Source organism: Molothrus ater, chromosome 1 (genome assembly GCF_012460135.2).
Source record: "Molothrus ater isolate BHLD 08-10-18 breed brown headed cowbird chromosome 1, BPBGC_Mater_1.1, whole genome shotgun sequence".
Classification (NCBI taxonomy): Eukaryota; Metazoa; Chordata; class Aves; order Passeriformes; family Icteridae; genus Molothrus; species Molothrus ater.
This window is the reverse complement of record NC_050478.2, coordinates 119,176,059-119,198,605: the sequence shown is the minus strand read 5'-3', so window position 1 is coordinate 119,198,605 and position 22,547 is coordinate 119,176,059. Positions and strand designations below refer to the sequence as shown.

General features: G+C 36.7%; 1 protein-coding gene across 3 annotated transcripts in view; it reads right to left on the bottom strand.

The window, feature by feature from the left end:
- PREX2 (phosphatidylinositol-3,4,5-trisphosphate dependent Rac exchange factor 2) overlaps positions 1-22,547 on the bottom strand; it is a 171,691-nt gene that overhangs the window by 43,048 nt on the left and 106,096 nt on the right. For all 3 annotated transcript variants that reach the window (XM_036400614.2, XM_054514457.1, XM_036400606.2), the window contains 9 exons: positions 21,631-21,725; positions 19,816-19,898; positions 19,391-19,481; positions 18,038-18,166; positions 13,036-13,077; positions 10,230-10,447; positions 7,495-7,597; positions 5,801-5,944; positions 1,718-1,832 (listed from right to left, as the gene is read on the bottom strand). In XM_036400614.2, the coding sequence (XP_036256507.1) occupies positions 1,718-1,832; positions 5,801-5,944; positions 7,495-7,597; positions 10,230-10,447; positions 13,036-13,077; positions 18,038-18,166; positions 19,391-19,481; positions 19,816-19,898; positions 21,631-21,725 (1,020 nt within the window). The remainder of the gene's footprint in view (positions 1-1,717; positions 1,833-5,800; positions 5,945-7,494; positions 7,598-10,229; positions 10,448-13,035; positions 13,078-18,037; positions 18,167-19,390; positions 19,482-19,815; positions 19,899-21,630; positions 21,726-22,547) is intronic.

Sequence of the window (22,547 nt, the reverse complement as noted above, 5' to 3'; positions counted from 1 at the left end):
AGAATGAAGCATCTGCTTTTCTGTTTTTCCTCTTCACATTTTGTCAGTTATTTCCTGAAGCTGTTTGTGCTGCACTTAAGAAATGGGCAGAGTTCACCAGAAAGCAAACAAATCAATTACTGAATGTTCTAGTCAGACATTAGAGAACTGAAAAAAACAAAAATTCTTTTCCTGTTCTTCTGCCTGGGCAGAGATACCCATGGTAATTTTTGTTAATAAGTTTTTCATGGTAACTTCTTATAAAACTAGGTCTTGAAGCTTAGCAACTCAGAGCTGTGAATCACAACACTGTAAAGAGGAATGTACCTCATTATAGCCACAGCATGAATGGAGGACCTAACTCATGAGGTAAGCAAGGTCAAGGAACATTAGGGCATAGAGTCAGGAAGAATTTATTTTAAGGATTTTCATGGGAGGTTAAATTGGTCCTATTCATAGAAAAAAAACCCAACACAAAACGTCTTGCCTTGTCTAACTGATAGACTCTCTTTCCAAAACTAGATGATTTCATCTAGGCCAAATACTGGCATGACCAAAGTTCTCTGAAAACTGATTTATAACATAAACCTTGTCACATAAACATTCAGGAGGCACTTTTTTCCCAAATAGGAAGTGTGAATAAAAGAAGATGGAAAACAGACGAAAGGAATACATTTATCATTGACATACAAATGCAGACAGAGATGTCACACAGAAAAATGAAATATCCCATACTTACTGAATGTAATTGGCTTTAAAATCACTTTTGCTATAGCAGTACTTAGTTTAAAACAGAATCTAGAAATCCCACTGCTTTAATAACAAATAAGATAAATGATTTAGCAAGATCCATGAAGAAAACCTTCCAGAGAGAACCAACAGGTAAAGGAATTGCAAAGAGATCCTCATTTATCTTCTTCACCCTTCTCCATTGTCCTTGAGCTTTTTTTAACTCCTGTTCTCTGCTGCCTTTATAAACTGCCTAATCGTCCCAGTGAAATGACATTTCCATCCAATTCAAGAATTTTAGAAGGGAATAGATGTGGTTTTACCACAGTCCTTGGCACTCTTCAACTCATGTGGCAAGTAAGAATACTCCAACAGGTGTTTTGCACAGACACAGTGAGACACAAGAGTCCTCTATATAGCCATTTTCCTTACTTTACTTTATAAGTAACAGATTATTTTGTGTAATAGAAATTCTGTCTTAATGAAACTCCTTAATGAAATATGTACCAAAATACAAAAGCTGCATAATTTCTACAAACACTGGCAAGTATGCACTCTGTAATCCATAGCCATTGCTGATGCAGGTATCCAAATAGGTCTGTATTCCCATTAGTATGGTGGGGTGGGGGGAGAAAGACCAGGAAAAGAATATTATTTTTCAAGTCCTCTTCTGTAGAAATTAGGTAAATACAGCCCATAAAATCAGATCATAATCTATAGCAATTCTGATATTCCACTTGTGATCAAGTAGACCTTTCCTTTTCTATATGCATTATTACAACAACCTGGAGGCAATTACAGCTAAAACTTTCAGGATAAAAAAATTGTAAAAGTAACTGAACAGTGCAGAAATCAAAAAAGTCAGAATCATGAATCTTGGATCTTACTCAATCATGAACCCAAAGCCAATCACCATACAACAGATTTCAGTTTAAAGCTGTGTCACAGAAACTGAGTTGAAAAACAGAACTCTGTAAGCTAATTGCAGGAATGCTGGTTTGTTACCCACCGTAGCTTCTGGTTATACTGCTTGACTTTTTCTAGTGAGGCAGCATTAATCTGAGCTTGAAATTCTTCCACTGAGACACTGTCCCTGTAATAGTATCCTTCCATGCTCTCCAATGCTGTGAAAAGAGAGAGTGGAAAAGAGAGAGATCAGTATTAAATATTTAATAATTGCCTTCTTTGTAGTTTTGTTCACACACAAGTGAATTACTTTTTAACCCTGAGGCTGTGACCCTACTGTGAATCACTGAGCTGTTTCCATATGTCATCAAATTCATACAGATCTCTCTTAAAAATTTCATTTACAAGAAAAATTATATTTCTTGCCCTGTGGAAAATAGAAGAGAGAGCACTAATTTGAGTTCCTTTGCTCTAATTAAAGTACTCCTGCCTTTTGAATGCAAATGTGAGGTTTAATTCTGATACATCCTGGAAGAAAACAGTAGAATGAGCTGGGGTAATGGAAATGAAGGATCAATGTAACTTTCACAGAGAGACCTAATAACTTCTCATGAAGCCTGATTTTGGGAGATGTAGAGCACCTCAGAGATGTGGGACTCATTACCTAGAGGTTCCTCCAGTCATAGTCACTGATAATGTGAAAAATTTCTTCTAGATCAAGTAAAGCAAATTTTGCTGGATCTCTGAAAATTACCTAGATGTTCCTTTTCAAGGTAGGTGAAGTCAAATACTTGTCTGTGTCCACCAAACCAAGGATGAATACTGCTACAAGAACTCAGGAACTATACAGAAACTTCAATGAGAGGATTCTCATGAAAAATAGGACTGAAAATATTAAGATCTTCATATTAAGAGGTCAACCACATTAAAACATAGACCTCAAATCTTGGTGAAATATGATTTTTTTTTGTGGAGAAGCGTTAAAGGCTTCACAATTAGAAACACTGCCACTTTAGAAATCCAAACACATTCTAAGAACTCATCACCCCATCAGAAAATGCAAGCCATAAGCAGAGTTTTCATGGAAACATGCTGCTGCCTTACAGCTTCAGCCGCACACAGAATATTAATTCTGCTTGTATTGCTTAATATGACCAGTTAATAAATAATTCATTCATTGTGAAAGAACATGCAAATTGCACTCCCCTTCTGTGCTTTCACAGTTTGTAATTCTCCTTCTGTGCAAAAAATATTGTTTCAACAGTCAGACTTGAATCTTCTTTGGTTCTAAGTCACACCAGAAAGCTCAAACAAAAATATCCACTGAACTCAATTTATAACAGCATGTTAACACAAACAGAATTGATAATCCCTACTGCTTATTTTACTGGCATGAAGTTGGTTTTATTCAATTAGATTATCCAACCGGGAAACTCAGTCATCTGTGAGGACTGGCAGGAGCGCAGAGCTCTCAGAGTTCTGCCTCTGTGGGGCCATGCTCACAGGTGCAGCAGGGACTCCCATGCTGTCTGCTTTGTCCCTGCCCTCTCTGGAGGATTCAACAGTTTTTTTACCCAGTACATTAGAAAGTTCTTTTGTAAGGAAGCTTTCCTTACAAAAACGTTTTCTATGGCAGTCTTCAATCCAGGATAGGATATTATGGTGTGAAGGCAGAGAATTGGGAAAGCAACCAGGAAGAACAGGTGGAATCAGTGGTTAATGGGACCTGGTCTGCCCAGGGGCCCACTACTGTGCAGCCTGAGCAGGGCATCACAGGCATCTCTGTTGTTCAGTGTCTTTATCACCGACATGGAAGAGGTAAGACAAGTTTGCAGCTGATGCCAAACCTGGACAAGCAGTGGATTGCACCAAGTGCAGGGCCACACAAAGAGCCAGGCTCTTCACAATGGTACAAGCCAACAATCCACACAAATTGAAACAAGAGACATTTCAACTCAATAGAAAGAAAAAACTTTTTCACCACTAGGGCAGTCAAGTAGAGTAACAGGCTGCCCAAGAAGTTTTACAGTTTCTGTCCCTGAGTGCTTGCAAGATCCTACTTGTTAGACACCCAAGCCACCTGGTTTCATGCTGCAGCTGTTGCTCTTACGAGTGGGAGGTTGGAACAGAGGTCTCCTGAGGTCCCTCCTCATCTGAATTATTCTAACACTCTATGAAGAGCTAAAAAAAATTTTAAAGCTATATATACTTAAGACACTATGTAACAATTTTAAATAAACAGAATTTTCATTTTAAATAGTGTCTTTAAATTTATTGTCAGGATCTTAAGTCTAATGAAGGAAATAGAGAAATCTAAATGCCAATAGCAGTATCTCAACAGCCCCAGTCCTGCAAGCCAGGATCCTTTTGAATGTGTACACATTTGGGTATACGGTTGAACAAAACTTTTTACAAATGGAGAGATAGATAACACAGCCTGGGTAAACAACAAAAATAGTATACTGCAAATCATGTTAAATGTTTTAGGCATGGAGTTATGGCACTCCGAATAGAGAAACACAGAGATAAACAGTCTGATGTGCCTTTGACAAAGTATCCCAAAATCATGATTTTCTAAATGTTCCATTTGAAAATAACATCAACCATTGTATTTTAGGCAGGAAATAACTTACCTATGTTTAGCTTGGAGGAGCAAAAATTCACTTCACAAAGAAACTTAAATAAGATTTCTACATTAGTAGCTAATAAATTTCAGTTACAGATGGGAATCTACTGAGTTAGTTTGATGGCAGGTCAGCCAAACCTCATAGGAAAAAAGTGAAAAGTAGAATCCCAATCTGCTCATTAATGAGATTAAAAAACCTGCAAAATAATGATTTTTACACTAGGATTTAAAGACTTATCCAGGACTTCTTATTCTTGGTCTGTTGGACTATTTTAGAGGATGCACATTGAAAATTAAAGACATTTAATATGACAAAGAAAGAAGAAACTTTCCATTCTACTGAAAAATATTAAGCAGTTGTAAACACTTGAATGGATCCTTATCCTTTATCTGACTACAGATATGCTTATCCTAAGAATCAAATTTTTTTTGGCTATTGGAAACAGAAGTGGAAAAAATTTTGCTTAATAAATCCCATAGCACACCAAATCCCGTCCCCAATCTAAAAAAACCCAGCATTTCCAGGAATTCAGCTGAACCAAGGTATTTTCTGTTCTCTCTCAAGTGCTTTTTTGTCTGCTCTGCTGAAACTTGCCTCCTGCTCAGTGTACTCATTTCTCCCTATGACTGAAATCAATCTATTCAAAAGAAAACCACTGAAGTCTTCATTAGTTTGTTTAAAAATCTAACTCCAGAGATCTTATTTTTTTAAAAATTGTGTGTTCGAACTTTATTGTAAGTTCATCTATTTATTTATGTTTCGGTGCACTATTTTCTTTTACATCCTCCTTGTCTATCAGAGACCAAGCTCCCCTCTAAAACTTCATTTGTATGCCTGACTTCTGCCTATTCCACAGAGACCCTGGAAGCCTTTCACAAGGTGTGGAGTATTTTCAGCTCCCTGTGAAATCAAAGGTGGCTCAGGGCAATCAGCAGCTCGCATTCACCATTTCAGTGGAGCAAACTTCACACTCCTGATGACTGTAATGACACTGCAGCTAATGCAGGCTGCCTGCAATTTATGAACAGCCTGAGCATCAGCACCACCATTCCTCACTTTGTAATGTTTGCAGAGCAATAACTACACAAGCCTGAAAATGCTATTTAACTCTTCACAACATTTTCAGGAGACAGAATTCTCAGGGGGATAACAAGTTAGTCCTCAAATATGAAGTAATGGGAAAAGATTATGATAGCATTTGAAAGCAAAACACTTTTAAGGGCAAGTTTCATGGTCCGACTATTGTCCATTAATGGCTAAAAAGAACAAAACAATATTGATAAATGAAGATTCACTCTTTGTGGTTGAAATCATGCCACTGGCATAAACTTAAAAAATAGAGGCATAGTTATAAATTTCTGTTACAGACATCCGAATTTCTTCAGTTTACATTTTAATTCAAAGTCCTCAAAAAATGCCCACATTAAACAACATCTAAATATAAGCATTGTACCCTTATGTCTACAGAGGATTCAAATCAGAGTAAATAAGTGGGAGTTTAAAGAGAGGTAGATATTATGTGAAAAAAGCAGGGCAGGGTGAATTTAACCTCAAGTTACCTTGTGAAAAAAGCACTGGGTGGATTTTAAATCCTCCTCCATTCTTCAGCCTTTGTGGAAGCTGTTCAAAGTGGTAACCATCAAGGTAGAAGTAAACCTTCAGTGTTTGCCGGCTTCCTTCTGCTTGGTATGTGATTGGTACATCTAAAAATACAGTCAGTGTTACAATTCGATTGTAAGCAATGACACATTCTTTTCCAGAAACTGCTGCATACAAAACTCATGCAGTTAGATAAAAAAATCACAGCAGACACAACATTCAGTATTTTTCATTATACATTGTTTCCACAGATGAGTCTCCAAGTTGAAAATGGTAACAACAAACACAGTGACTTGTATTAATATTATTATTACATAGATTTTTTTACTGTGAGCATAAATCACATTGTACCTAAATGGTAAAGATTTCAAGGATTACAAAGGAACATTTTCACTATTTATGATAATAAGAAAATATTTCTTTTCTCTTATAGATTATGCAGAATCATGACTGAAAAAAAAATTGCCAGTTCTCGACTAGTGTAAACATAGTCACAGTGACTGTGGTGGCAGCATTTAAACCAAAAGAAAATACAGAACTCATTACAATCCTTGAACACATGGTGTTCCTGTTTATTAGCACAGACACCTCAGTTGAAAGACCCTGCAATATGAACAGTTCATGACATAGGTACAGCATTAACTCCACATTAGGAGGCCCTCCTGGAACTGCATTTCCATGTTGTTACTGGATTTAGCAGGGCTTCTTTTGAAAACTCTCTGAGCGGGGGCCATACTTGAATCAAACCAAAATAACTATGGTCTTACACAGGCTAAATCCTACCTGACTATCAGCCCTGAGCTACTGAAATCTCCCAAGCAGAGGCAGCTTTGTGGAGCAGCTTTGTGTCCTCTGGTTTTGGTTATTGCAGAAGTTCTCTCCAGTGTGGTCTTAATCCAGCAAAGGAATTGTTTCAGAAGGGCTTGATGTGAAGCAGACATGCTTTACTCCCTTCCCAGGGGACTTATGAGACAGGGAAAAAATGAGGCCTTTTTGCTCACTAAACAAAGTTCACTGCAGGACAATATCTACTGGCTGAACATATATTAATAAAGGAATGGCTGAAAATGAGCAAAGTGTATGAACAGCAGACTGCAAAGACAGTCCTTTCCTGCTGAGTTGGGCAAGTTTTGTGAGGCAGGGTTCAGGACCCTGATCATCTGCAGCAGCAGGTCTGAGAGAGAGCTTCTTGCCCAATTTAAAGTGATCCTAATAGTGCCTGCCCTGTCCTCTCAAGGAACTCTTCAAAGAGTCATTTATTTTTCACACAACAAAATGAAATGTGGTTTATGATCCTTCGTCTCATATCAGCTGTGTTTCCCTACCAAGACCTTCAAGCTATTTTTACACGCTTCTTCAACAACAGCTGGGTCTTCCAGGGACTTTCCTGATGCAGTCACACACTCCCAATGTTCATACTCCCAAAATTCAGCTAAGCAAACAATTTTGCCCCCAGGGTTACTGACATTGCCAGATAATGATTCTGCAGTGTCACCGATGATAGCAGTATTTCAGCACATTTAGGAGTATCAGGAGAGCTATACATATACTTATTCTCCATAATTCCAAGTTGTATAAGATTCCCTGTGGGAGGTGATGTTCTAGGAACAAAAAATGTTACAAAACCAGTAAAACCCAGATATTAATTACTCACTTGCAACTAGTGGTTCTGGCTCTGATTGTCTGAAGTAAAACGTAACTTTTTCCAAGTCAAACAATGCAACCAATGTATCTTCTAGCATAGCTTGTTCATCAGCCTAAAAAAGGCAAAATAAAAATTGGAAAGGTCATCTCAGCCAGATGTTTTCCCTACCAGAAATAATATAAGAGAGCAGAACATAAAATTAACTAGAGTGTTGCATAACATTCACTGCTGCAGCATATAACCTATTTAACTCCTAGATGAGGTAAATCTCTTCATTTCTATTGACATTTTCCCTTTTATTACTAGTTCAGGATTATTAAAATTAATTTTATCACACCATACAATAAATTAATAGGTAATTTATAGCTACCATTATTTCTCATGTTTTTTAATCAAGTCATTCTGTCATTATTCTGTAAGACACCAGAGTTTAGCACCTTGTCTTGCCACCACATCTATCTTGTAAAACAATAGAAGGGAAATGTGAAAACTAATGTTTTTAGCAATTTTCTTCTAAAATTTCCATAGTTTTAGGATTTCACTCCTGAACAACATATAAGAGTTTACTGTGTCCACTCTAAGCACCAATAATTGAACCAGCAGCTGAGAGAATTTACAGCTCAGGATGACTTGCTCTTCACCTGCAAAACTCTAAGCACAAATCAAGTACATAGATGTGCCAATATTCTGATTTGCACTTATAGTTCACTCTGTGCACCCCTGAGCTAAAGAGATAGTTAAAGAGATCCAGGATTTCTCAAGACATTTAACTGAACCTTTAAAAAGGAAAATAGTAATCTACAATTATGTTTATCTTGAGTTAACTATGCAGACCAATTATAGTTTAAATCAATAATCACTTAAAGCAATTCTATTCCTTATACAGCCCTCCCCTGGCTCTTTAGATTAGCAAGAGCCAAAAGAAAAACAGAATCATGAGTTTTTCCCCCTCTAAGAACAGAAACAGTAGGATGGCAAAGAATAATAGCTGTCCATAAATTGACAATAAATTATAGTTTACAGAATGATAAAACAGAAGAAAAAAAAACCATTATTTTCCCTGATCTATATAGTGAAATAGCATTCCCCCTTGTACTTATGAAAAAGCAAATCTGCTAGAAATATCTGTCTTCTGGTTCAATTTATGAACTCTATGGACAGAGTGATTTTGTCAGCAGAATAGTCTGAATACCATAGAGCAGCGTGGGAAACTCTTGCACAACCGCTCATTCTTTGCTGAGCTCTGGCCATAATGAGTGTAATTTCCTTCAAATACCCTTGTTTAAAATAACACAGATCATTTGTAAGCCAAACAGTGCTGAGAAGGTATTGAAAAAACTGCCTTTAAATACAGTTCCCTTGGTTAAGAACTGTTAGGCAGAAAAGACTGAACTTTATTTTCAATTGGACAATGCATATTGCAGATATCTGGTTATGTGAAAACAGTTGAGTAGCACACATTTTCACTACAAAGGAAATCACTGCAATCTGCAGTGAAAAAAAAAAATCATTATTCAGAGCTGTAAAGACAACAATTTCTTTGTGGTAACATAACAACAAAGCACAAGGAAAACATTAGACAGACACCAATGGAATTTACTCTTGAGCTCTAAGTATTGTACCACCTGTTGCTACTACACGTTGTCAAAAAGCATCCAGGACTCAAGACATGACTCCAAGCTTCCCAGACAGTGCCTTCTTCACATGCTCCTCATGTGGATAAAAAGTTCCCCTGTTTCTCTGAGACCCTGATTGTATCTGCACACACTCATGCAAACCACGTACCACAGCTGCTTGTGAGGTAGTTGGTCACACTGGCTCTCCAACAATAGCATAGACTGAGACTTTATGACTGTGATTTAGAAATACCTTTATCTGTATTGGTTTTTTCTGCTTCTAAGGTTCCTTATGTCAATTTGTCAGCAATTTGGTGCCAAGACAGACAAGGAGAGGAAAGAACATGTTTGATACTAAGAACATCATCTGTTATTTACACGGAGTTTTATTTTTAAGGAGCAACTCCAGAGGTAGACAAGACTGTCATGGAAAAGGCTATGCAGACTGTTTCACAGTTCCTCTGGTTAGCAGGAACCAGTCTAGAGTGAGAAGCATCTTAAATAGCTGAAGAAACAATTTGGATAAGTGAGGATTAAGGGACTACAAAGCCATGTCCCATTTTTAATTGTTTCTTAAGCCATGGCTCTTTGCCAAGCCTTGTGAAGAAACAGTCGATTTCCAATTACTCTGACAGGCTACAGGGATTTTCCATATGACAGGAGCAAAACAGACCAGCACATGTTGACTCCTTCAACTACTATACACCTATAGTTTTTTTAGGGAAAAGGGTGATAAAATTACATAAACCAGGTATTTTATTTATCTTCTATTGTTGCTAATTGCAAAATGAAGTTCTGCTAATCACTTAACACTACATTCAATCCCAGGGAACAGCTACAACAGCAGTGGGGAGTCAAGGGTAAACTCACTATCTGCTAACTCAAAGCAAAAAGAATACTGTCTATGTGGAAAACTTATTTCCCATATCATAGCCGAGCTGTAATTATCTGCATCAGATCCCAAATCTGTAAGTATCGGAATTGTAACTTTTCCAAATAGCAGCTAAGTACCAAGATTAGCAAAAAGGACACAGAAAATCAGATTTATATCTGAGACTATTTAACCATGTCCCTGGTTCAGGGAACGAAAAGAGGCTCTGACCAAGCATGAGACATGAGGAGTCTTACCAGGTTTGGAGAGAGCAGGGACTGGAAATGAAGGAGAAGACCTGCACTGGCAATCTGTTCCAACCACCTTCTGCTGGTCTCCAGGGTCTCCATTTCATACTCTTTGTTGTTGTCAAACATCTGATTTAAGGCCACCATCAGCTGCTCTGAAAAGGCGCAGACTGTGGCCACCAGGCTCTGACAGAAGACCATGTCCCGCCTCAGCTGTATCTCGCTATCTGCAAGGTGTAAAAGCCAAAAGCAAAATTAAACAAGAGATTAGTTAACAGCATAGAAACTAGACTGGAATTCCTTATCTAAAACCACATCATTTTTATATCAAGCAATTTACAAGTTTACAGCCAAATGTTATCTCTAGTTAATAGTACTCCATGACATTTTCCTCATGAAAACATTATGTCCTAATTCTAAAATTGCATATGAATGTATTTAAAATCTGGAATTTCAAGTATTTCTTTATCAACTATGTACATTTCTCTCCTAGATTTTAATGTACACGCCATAAAGTCTATGTACTATTAATGTCACAGGACAATGGAGGCAAGTCAGATCTCTTTGCTGCAATGTGAGAGCAAGCTGGGCCCACAAACATTTACTTTCCACCAGAAAGCAACGACATTCAGAAGCTCTTAACATGACTGCATCATCTGGCCTATTCCACAGCTACCAGCTGGGGAGGGCAGATGAAGGCTGTCTGCTGGAAAGCACAGCATTGTTACCAGAACACAATCTATCCAAATAAAATTTCTATGAATGTGAATCTTTAAAATAAGTACAGAGCAGCATCACATATCCAGGAAACAACAGAGATTTATGGTGCCAAGAAAGTCCAGAAAAGGTCTGTAGGTAGATAGCTATGGAACATTAGCAGGTGATTTAAATTAGGGAATAGCTAACCCACCAATTTATTCTGAAGGGCATAGGTATTAGATTAGCTAAAGGTCAAAAGAATTAGAAAGGGAAACATATTCCCAATAAAGAACAAAACTGTGATGATAAATATTCAGCACTTCTTTCCCGTCCTCTTTTCTGAAGGTCTTCAAGTAATTTTTTCATTATAAGCTGTTAGGCAAACATCAATCACAATGGTACAGGTAGACTTAATCTTTCTCAGAGCAAGAGAAGCAGATCAGATGATACAGAGGTCTTTCTGAAGCCTAAAATATTTGTCTTTGCTACTAGATTGCTCTGCCTCTAAGAGGCTTAGGTCCTTTTCCAACTTTTCTATGGAGCTGACAAGAATTCTGATGACTGGATAAGTCAGCAGAAATTATTCGGTAGTCACAAAGTTACTACCAAATTTAAAAATATGCTTTTTGGACTTCAAATATTTCTCAAAGTAACCTTGTTCTGCCTATTTTCCTCTGAGATCCTCTTCAGTCTTTTCCTCAGCTATTGATAATAGTGAACACTCTTTTGCTATCATTTCTATTCTATTTGACAGTTTCTCAGAACCTTGGAAATATTTTCCAAAAATGGCTAAATCACTACTGTTTATGCACTATGACTCAATGGTTTTTGTTGTTGTTGGGTTGTTTTTGTTGTTGTTGTTTTGATTGTTCAAATCAACCTCTGTCTCTCTCAAGTTGCGCAAATCCAGAACAGAGATTTTCATCTTTAAAAACTACACACATCTCCAGCTTCAAAAATCCCACTGGCTTCTCCACGGTCAAAAACCTTCCCAATATTCCAACAGTGCTCAGGATTTGAGCCTAACACACATTGTTTCCTCACTTTGCTGAATTTTATCTCTCTCTTTCTAACAGCAGCTGGCTTCCTCTCTATTTCCTGCTTCTGAAGCAGCCCTCCTGTGTCTCAAACACATTTCTGAATCTCATTTAATACTACTTGAACATCAGATAATGAATACAAGAGCACTTTGGGGTCCTTTTACAAAAATATTTTTATACAAAATAAACCAGAGAGTTTACCAAGTTATAAAACAACATAAATAGGGAAAACTACTTTTAAAAAATCAAGTCTAGGACATTTTCTCAACTCACTTCCTATTTTAGGATAAAGGAGGAATTACTAAAAACTTTTCTAATATTTTGAAGAAGTCTGACAACAAAGAAAGATTATAATCCCCTTTATAAAATTGTTTTTGTATGTCATAAAAATAATTAAATCACACATTCATGTAGTGCTGTAAGATGGTCAAAATAATGAGCTTTTACAGTTAAATTGGACTGCCTACTTGAACATTTAAGCACCTACAAACTGCAGGGAAACTTGTGCCATAGATATTTTTTTAAATACCAATTCAGTGACAAATTTTGCAGACACACATCCCTATTTTGTGTATTTTAAGCTGCATGCTATATGGTATGATAGTAGAATTAATATAGAGAATAATCAGAGTCCTTCCAGAAAGAAGGAACTTGAATATTCTCTAAAAATAGATAAAAGGAAAGGCACGGGTTAAAATAGCAATATAAATCTGGAAACAGATGGGAATGAAAAGAAAAACAGCAAATAAGGAAACGCCCAAAGAAGAAAGACAGCTGAGACACTGTGCTAAAGCTGAGTGTTTAGTACTTACTTTATCTGCCAAGATCTAGGGTAAATGACCAGATAAGGTATTTTGCATTGAAAAAAAAAAAAGTGCAGTGCTTGTTAAAAATATCTGAAACTGCATTCTTCAGGAATCCTTACTCTAAACAGAGGGATGAAGTTGCTGATTATCAGGTTTTATCATATCTGAGATTTTCCCTCTTAATGTAAACACAGTATTTCTGTTCAAAAGCAAGAAATATCTCAAACCATCCACATTCACTTCCCTCCCTCCCAAAACAAGCAAAATTACCTGTATATTCTAGAAGTGCCAAGAGTATTCGTGCCTTCACCTCTTAAAGAAAAAGAAGAAAATACTTTGAGGTAATGGTTAAAAGTGTTTTCATCAACGTAATATTGCATTTACAGTTTCTCATTTCATACCAGCTAAACTCCAGCTTCTTTCTAGGCAATGCTGATTCATACCTACAAAACAGTAATGAGTCTCAACTTCACTTAATTGTACATATGACTTGATAAAAACTGATAACAATCAAAAGCACCATCACACAAAAGCACCAGAAAGATGCACAAAAAGGCAGCTGCTATCTCACAGCACACGTGTAGCAGCTGGTCAGACCAAGTCCATACATGAAGAATTGCAGGCCCAAAACTCTGAAAAACAAGACTAGTTTTCACTCATTCTCACATTATCCTAATTCTTTCTTCTCCTTCTCTTGTATTCTTTTGTTCATACCCAAAAATCTCAAATTATCCCTATTTTAATGTAAACCAAAGCCTTTAGGAAAAAATACAACAGCATTTCCACTTTGCTTCCAGCCTTCAGGATTTCATTTTGCTTCAAAAATGTCTTTTCACTTAACAATCTATGAAGTAAAAAAGTACAAATTAAAAAAACCATTCATATACACAGGCAAAAATGTGTGTTTATCTCTCTTTACACTTCCTCCCCACCTTTTTTGTTTTCCTTGAAGGAGGCTTCTTTTCAAAGGCTGCAGGCAGGCTGAAGGAAGTGCAGTTTATGTACCAGAATACAAATTTAAATATGTTAACCAGTACTGCAAGATACAGGAAGGTTAAAATGTGCCATAACCTTAGAGACCAAACTTGCAGCACATCAGTTGTCCTACAGGTACTACCTGGAGGAACACAACACTACTTCACATGCTTTCACATCTTTCCAAACCTTCTTTCCCACACCCAAATTTCTCTGCAGTCCTATTCAAAGCCCTGCTCAGGGCACAATCAGGGCTGAAATTGGTTATATGAACAATAATATAATTTGGTAATCTATTTCCCCCTACCCTGTTACTGCCACGGTATCTCAAATACCAACACCCAAACATTAAAAATTACTAGTTATTCCTGAAAATTCCTGGTTCTAGGTCATTGTCTTAGCCTTATGTCTTTTGAAAAAGAAAACACAACCCCTTACAGAGATTTATAACCTGGCGTCTTGGAGTCCGACCATAACTTAGTAACTGCAAAGAGTGTAGGGAAACACAGCTTTTATCTGAATAACTTAGATACATCCAGGCTTTTACTTGGAGCTTGTTTTACACAAGATTTGTTGGATCTCTGAATTCAGAAGAATTTGAGGTATCTATAAATAATGATTTGCTGCTTATGGGGAAATCACAGGATGCTGCAACTCTCTTTTATCACTGCTATAAGTCTTCTGTGCTTCAAAATATTCCCACAGGCAAAAGAGTATTTTTAGATGATTTGTCTACTTACCTGGGGTTAAAAGTGAATCTTGGATGACAATCATTTGCTTTTCAACAAATACCAAATGCTATGAAAGCTCTCACTCCTTCTTGCTACGTGGTGTATGGAAAGGAATAACTCCCTAGAAGTTTCTCTTAGATTCTGATTTGTAATGCAAGATGCCTTCAGTTTCTTTTATTTTTAAATATTCTTTTGTACTTTATTTAAAAAAAATCCCTGTTATTCTGCTATTCTGATCTTTGTCAGGAAAGGCTAGATTTTAGTTTTATTTTGTTTTTCACACCTGAAAATATTTTAAAAAATAGATATTGCACTGCATGGTTTATTATTTAAATTGAAATACATTTTTTTATACCTTCAAGAACTGAAAGGCTCCATCATACCTCACTCCTAATTTAAAATAGATGAGAACTTTCTCAATTGCATCATATTTCCTGTTTAAACTTAAAATTACAGTGCTAGAAAAACAACTGCACTTCTTCATGTAGTTACATGACTAGCTGGTTAGAAATCTGACTTGCTCCAAAACATCTCTTCCTTTGATCAAAAATCTTTCCGATTTTTTCTGCGGGAAAAAACAACTACAGAAATGTTTCCTTCTCTTTATTTTGCTTATACCCTTCTGTCGTTGAGTCCCTTTCTTTCAATCCATCTTGTTCATTTTCCTCATTCCTACTCCAGTCTTTTCCTCCTGTGCTTTCTGATTCTTGTGTTACACCTCTCACACAGATCCACAATCAAGTACTTACATTATTCTTCCTCTGTTTGGTGGCTGTCCAATCCCTGCCCTGACTACTGCCCTCCCCACCAAAATCAAGAACTTCACCTTCAAAGATCTGCCTGTGCCAACAACTTATCTTTAGCTTGATTGTTTTAACAATGTATTAGGCCCAGTCAATCTAAGAAATAACTTAATTATTTTCTTTAGTTACTTAGCTCCAGATAAATCCTCCTAGAAGCTGCATATTACTTCAGAGACTCTTCCATGCTAGCAACTAAATTAGCTTTCTAGGCTGGACTTTTACTGTAACCATTGAAGTTTTTTCTCTCTGTAATGATATGATAAGGCAAATTAAATGAGACAAAGCAAGGTCCAGCTATATTTTAATTTTACTGTCAAGGAAGGCTTGGTTGGTTTTTTTCTGTTTTGTTTTCTTTATTTTTTTTTCAATCTGGGCAAACCTTCTTGAATTTTTTTAGTAGTTCTCTGAATTCAAACACTAATAAACAGAAAACTGACAGACCAGAGCAATCATCCTCAAGGCATTCTGAGTTTTCCCATTTCATCATATTTATTGAACAAAGTAAATAAAAGGAAGTTAGTATCCAGGACTTAAAACATTTCATCTTTGTGAGGCTCCTATGTCTCCTGCTTTAATGCACTAATCAATCTAATAGGTTCTGCAATGCAACATAACAATGAATAAAAAAACTAAAATATCCTGTGATACATTTATAAAAAGAAAAATTAGTCAGTTTTCAATAAGAAGATGAATTTATTGTATTCATCCTTACTTTAGCATTGAGCAGTAATGGTTAAGTATGTTTATAACAACTGGAAGTTTTAAGTACATTTTTTTGCCCACAGTGAGTGAAGTTGTATCTGTGGTCTCCTTTGACTACTTCCTCTTAGAGAAAAATGTATCTGTTTTCCTCAACTACTGAAATATTGTATTTTACTCAAAAAAAAACCAGGAAGATTCTTCTAAAATCCCAAGACATTGTTCAACTTATTCTCATAAGACCAGCTAAACAATCATATCAGGTAGCACCTTTGGAGTTTTTTCTAAATCAAGTGAATAAGAGAGGAAATGGGGAGATGACTCTGTGCCATGTCTTAGGTTTCCAGCCATAAATAGCTCAGGGCAGTACTGGTGGCTCTCCTAGGAATCCAGACCAGCTGTGAACACAGTGTATGATGGCAAGACAGGAAGGAAGAAATCAAGAAATGAAGATACAAAGGGAAAATGGAGCTGTTAAAAACATTGTTAACCCTGCTTCTTGTTCACCTGATTTCAGTTAAATCCAGCTGCTGGTTGTTTCTCAGTACTGAGCTGAGTATAGTAAAAATAATTTTTATAGTAGAAAGGGGCAGTAAATCATTTGGATTTGATGAACTCTCCCACAAGATTTTGAATAATCTCAGCTCAGTATTGAGGGTATATGACCACTGCTCAAATGGGTTAGGTCTACTAATTCTATTCATGGGCAAACAAGTTCTGTGAAGATGATCTGGTAAGCTCAGCTTCTGAAAGGGGCCAAGGAAGGATTGTTCACAACGCATTTCCATTCCTCCTCAACTTTGAAAGAAACCCTGATTAATACTTGAAAATACTTTGGTTTAAGCTGAAGAAGGACCTGTAGAAAAAAAAAAGGGATTCAAAACTACTTATTAATTTTTCACTCAGTGACAGCCACCATTAAACTAAAAGGAGTATTCCTGGTATTGGAGAGTCAACCCACTGTGATTGACTTCAAAAAGGAGACATTTATGTGGTTGTAATTTTCTAACCCAGGGTCTGAAAATATGATGTATCTCAAATCAGAAATGGCAAGTCAGAGAGGGAAGAGTTTGTTTTGTTTGGCTGGTTGGTTTTTGAAAGTTTATAATAATAAAACTTATCACAAAGTTCTATCCCATTGGTCTGATATTTAACAGTTTCTTTAAGGGACACTGTAGCAACTAGCACACAAACAGAAGAAGCCAAAATCACACACAATTATTTAAAGCTAGTCCTAAGTTTTTGTTCCCACACAGAATCCTATCATAGGCATTTTTATAAAAAATAATTATAACTCTTTATTTCTGTTTCTTTATCAAGCAGCACAGGAAATAAAGCAGGAATTAAAGGCAAGAGATTCTGGAGGGAAAAGGCCAGTTACTTTCTTATTAAGACATGAGAGAAAACCTAAACCTCAGCTCACACTGTTACTTGGTAATGAAGAGAAGCAGAGTACTTGTTAACTTCTATACAGTGGTGGAAGGGAGGCAGAGGAGGAGTCCATCCATCAGTTGGGATGAATTGAATGAAAACCATGGCTTTATAGCAGAAGGAGAGATAATGACTCCAGAAAAGCACAGAGAACACCAAGGTACGGGACAAAAGCTGCAGAGATTTTATCTCTCCAGTTAAGACAGTGGGGAAAAAAATAGTTTAATTTCTTTTCAACAAAAGTCTCATTTTGGTGTATCAGTCCCATGAAGTTCTGTGACAAATCAGGCAAGCCCACTGGACTGAAAAACCTAGCACACTGGAAAACCTAGCAACTGAAAAACCTACCACATCCAACATATGGTTCCTCTGTTTTCATTTGTCAGAAGAGTATTTTCTCTTCAGAAGACTGTTTTCTCTTCAGTATCTAAAGCCAACAGGGTAAGTACAAGACAGCTGAGATAAACTCCACTAACCTTGTTATTGAGAGCATAACCTGTCTATAGACTTACACTGTGTTCCACAAGTCTTGCCTAGAAGCAGCAGGAAGCAGTTGTACCTCTCCTCTCCCCTTCCCTTCCCCCCTGTATCATAAATGAAGTGATTATTTAGGATCAGGTTGTTCTTACTAACCTTCAACAAATTTTCTGATATTCTGGGCCAGGCCCCGGACACTGCTGGGGAGGTTCCAAGGGTCTTGCTTGATGTGGAGTCGCAGCCTCTTCGGACAGCTGAGCTTTGGTTCCATTTCTTGCTGAAACTCTAAGCAAGGACAAAAATAGTATTTTTCTGCTTAAGCCTCCTGAGAAAGTTACAGTAAGACATTTTTGTTTTTCTAAATGTTTTCACCGCTCAAGGAGTTGGCAACTTATTTAACTCTAGCTAAAGTTATGGTGACAGATTTAACAGTCATCTGAGCTCCCTGCTCAAGTCTAAGGAGAGAGTGAGCAGCATCCTCAGACATGATTCTTTCTGAAGCAGGTACATAACACAAAAGGTGCATGGTAAGTGGGACCCTGGAACTTTCAGAGGCAAAATTGTTTCAATCAGAAAATTAAATTGAAACCAAAATTACTTACTAAAAAAAAAAAACCAAAAAAAACCCCAAAACCCAAACAAACCAACAAAAAACCCACCCTAAAAAAGAAAGAAAAAAATAAAAAAGGAAGTTATATGCTCTTTCATGCAAATTCATTTAGCAGGTAGCAATTCAGGCCTTGTAAAACCTCACAACTGGGGTAAAAACACCCTCTGGCCACCTAAAAGCAGTATTCTTTGCTAAAAGATATGTGTGGGATCAATACACTTTACTACTGACATTAATAAAACATTCAGGTTCCCATTGAACTTGCTGTTTTGTTTTTTTTTTAATTCAGTCTACTGAAAGAAGTCCTTTCTCTTTTTCATCACTTATGACCACCACCAGATGCTTATTCATACCTTTAGACTTAAGCAACCATACAAGTGGTAGTAGAGTGCCTGAATTTACATACAGGATATTTCTTTTTAAGCAATCAGTAATATTTATACAAGTATATATTTGGCATAAATATTGCTGTGACTATAAATCACAAACTATTTATAAATCAACTTCAAACATAACATAACTACAAAAATAATAAAAATATGGCATTAATAATAAAATAGATCAGGAATGGCTTCAGTAGTTGTAACAAAAATGTATTAAAAACACCTGCAATATAACAACACTGCTTCTTGCTTCAAAATCCTCAGCAATACAACAATTCAGAGTCTAAAATTCAGTTGAACTTGAAATTTTTTCCTACATTATGCAATAAAATATAAGCAGGCAGTTTTCAACCAAGAATTAATATCTATTTAAAATGAACTTCAACAATCAGTTATTGCACAATATACCAAGATTAAGCAAAATCAGTCCTTTAACACCAGCTCCAGGAGCAGACAGCCATTGCCATGGACCCTTCAAACTGCCTTTTCATTCTCATAGCTAGAATTAAATGTTACCTTGGAGGCCTCGACCTGGTGTGAAGTACTTTGTCTGCTCAAAGGCCCTCATCACAGCTGGTCCTTTCAAAAGATTGACAATTGAATCGACCTGTTGGGATCAAGGTTCTGTGAGAAAGATGCTTTTTACAGCAACAATTAGAAATTCTTCCTGTAAGAAATGCGGACTCCTGGCGAGCAACTTTGGATTTTTTCTTACCTAATGGCTCTAGTTAAAGTAACAAACTAGAGAATGCTAGACTAAATTTAAGGGCCTGTTTAATTTGCAGTTTTGGACTATTTACAGAAAACTGAGGGAAAATGAGTAAATACATACCATCTCAGTAAACAGTGGGAAGGAAAATTAAAAAGAAGAAGCATTTTCTAAAGACATTTTAACTCGAGCACAGACATCAATATTAAAGGCAAGAAAAATAATCTCATACTTGACCAAAGAGATGCTCCAAGCAGCTATGGAGCTTGTCCTGTTTATCATGGGAGATTCGAACACTTATGGGAAGCTCATCCCCTGAAAAATATTTTAAAATGAGAAACTGTTTAGAAGCTTCAGCATGTTTTCCAAAACCTTTGCAGCTTAGATAATCTGCTTTGCACACAGACTGATGCTAACACTGTCAGGACTATAGTAGCTGTTCTCCCCACATATTTTGCATTTATTAGTTACCCAATAATACAGAAATAGCCCTTAAAGAAAGACCATATTCAAAACCCAACTGGTCATGTTCTGGAAGAACTGCTCTAGATGAGCCTGCAGATAATTCACGATCCTAATGTTCTTACTAACTGAATGGTTCTGAGATTTTAGTAATTCAGCAAAAATACAGCACCCAAATTATTTGACATGAAGCTTTTAGCAGCACAAAGCACATCATTTCTTAAGAAAGTGCAAAGGAGATGGACTCTTTTAGGTCACTGCCCTGTCACTTGCTCTTTCAGACAACAGGCAACCTACCTTGAATTCTTTCAAAAAAGGTTGAAAAATTGAGCTTAAAACTGTTTTTTTTTTCCTTGATGTTGGTTACAGACAAGAAGTAGCTTGATAATTTATAATTCAAATTTATTCAAGGTTAATCTAGACTCATTTTTCTTATGTCAGTGAAACACTTGAACGCCACTTTTCTGTCCTTGATTTTTTTTTAGCTACTTTAGTTCCTTACAACCATTATACTCCTTTACAGGATTTTAATTGCAAGAGAGCGCAGTGCCCAAAACCCCTGGCCTGGAGTTGACCAGGTTAGCTTTGGAACCAGCTGAAAATTAAGCCAGCAGAGAGTGTGAGTTTCCCTGAGCAGCAGTATTTGTCATCTAAAGCACTGCATCTGTGCTTGGCTAGCAAAGACATGTTCTTTTAGGCATCAGCTTGATGCTGCACAAAAGTATATCAGCTCATTCTCATCTTAAGCTGAAGATATGGACCCTGGGTCTCCTCTTTTATTAACAATTCATTATATCCTTCATCCTTTACTCTGTATTAGCTTTGCTGTGTAAGTATGTATCATTTCTGGAAATGAAATTCTGTCTTATTCACATTACTCTGCATAATTCACAAGGTATCTCAGATGCCTTGCATAATGTCTTAATACTTTCCTGTTCCAAGTGAAAATATCTCTCCTGGTACAATGAGCAATAAAAGTTATGGCCAGGCCTCACTGGTGGGTCATATTCATAATATGCTCAGTTTTTTTCTTTTCCTACATCATTCCCAAATGATAAACTCCCAGCTTAGAGCAAATATTTTTTTATTTTTAGTCCTTGAGTATACGACCTCCTTCTCCATGCAGTTAAATTCCATCCCATTCCTATTAGCAGCTGCAATTACTTAAATCAAATTTGTCGAGGCATAAACAAGAATGTGCTCCTATGTGGTCTCACATTCCTTCCTATAAACACACAGAGCCATATCCTGCTGTCTAGGTGCTGACACTGGCTAGGAGAGTGTTCCACACTCACCTAAAATGCTCCTCACCCTGTGCCACACAGTGCACTGTCAAGACATGAAGAGCACTGACTCCAGGAGCTCTAATACAGTCTATTCACAGACATAATGGAATTTTGGCTCTCTTTTACAGAAGGATTCCTAAGTGCAGCACTAGCTAGGCAGAAGCAAAATTATGAACTTCTATTACTAAGGAGGATGCAATTTTTAAAATGAAAACAATAAAACTGCCAGGCAAATGAAAATAATAAAATTTAATAAAAGGAAAAGAAGACAGATTCATAGATGACTTTTCTAAACATACCTGAATCCATTTCATCACTGTGAAAATAAGAACTGCACTGACTGCTGCAAATGCTGGTGAAAGAGGCAATGGAGTTCCTATTGCTGTTGCAGTCACTTGAAAATAAAACACAAAACAAAAAAAATAAAAAAAGCTATGTCCTTTAACACAGGCTCTGCAAAAAAAGTTATGGAAATTCTTCCCCTTTCCCATCCTAAATGTAATGATGAGACAGTCTCTGTAATTCTTTATACACAATGAAGGTCCCTGTGCTTAGACTTTCATTTAATCTGCAGTCCTGGTAAGACTCAGGAGACCGGATTCCCAAAATAGATGCTTCAATTATCTCCCTCCCCCTTACCTGTGAACAAGTACTTGCAGAATAGTAATACAGACTTTGAATGCAAAACAACCAACTTTTCTTGCATGAGTGGTAGTTTTTGAATCTGTGGCCTCAAATGTTTTAGTTACTTCACATTTTCTCCTGGTGCACAGCTAATACAAACATTGAGTCTTTACAACTTGCATAACAGAGTCTCACTGTGGGTTTACAAGATATTTGATCCATTTGAGTAGTACCAAAACTGAAATTACAAACTATTTTCCTTGTCAGCCAAAACAGTTCATGATCCCATCTCTTCCAGCCGTTCTTTTTTTAGCGATGTATAGACATTTACATCTGTGGCTTCAGTCAAAACTTCTATGCATATGAAATCTCACCCACATTGGTCTAATAGGGAGATTTTGGGATCTAAATTTGTCATTTTTTTCTGCTCTTTTCTCTCAAAAACAGTTTGTTCTGTACAGAAAATACATGGAGATATACCTACTCCTGCAGAAAAACCAGAGTGAAATACAGAGTTTTGTACTAAAAAACCTATGAAGATATATTTGAATTCAAAGTCTTCAGAGTTGTTTAGTCATATGAAAATCATTTC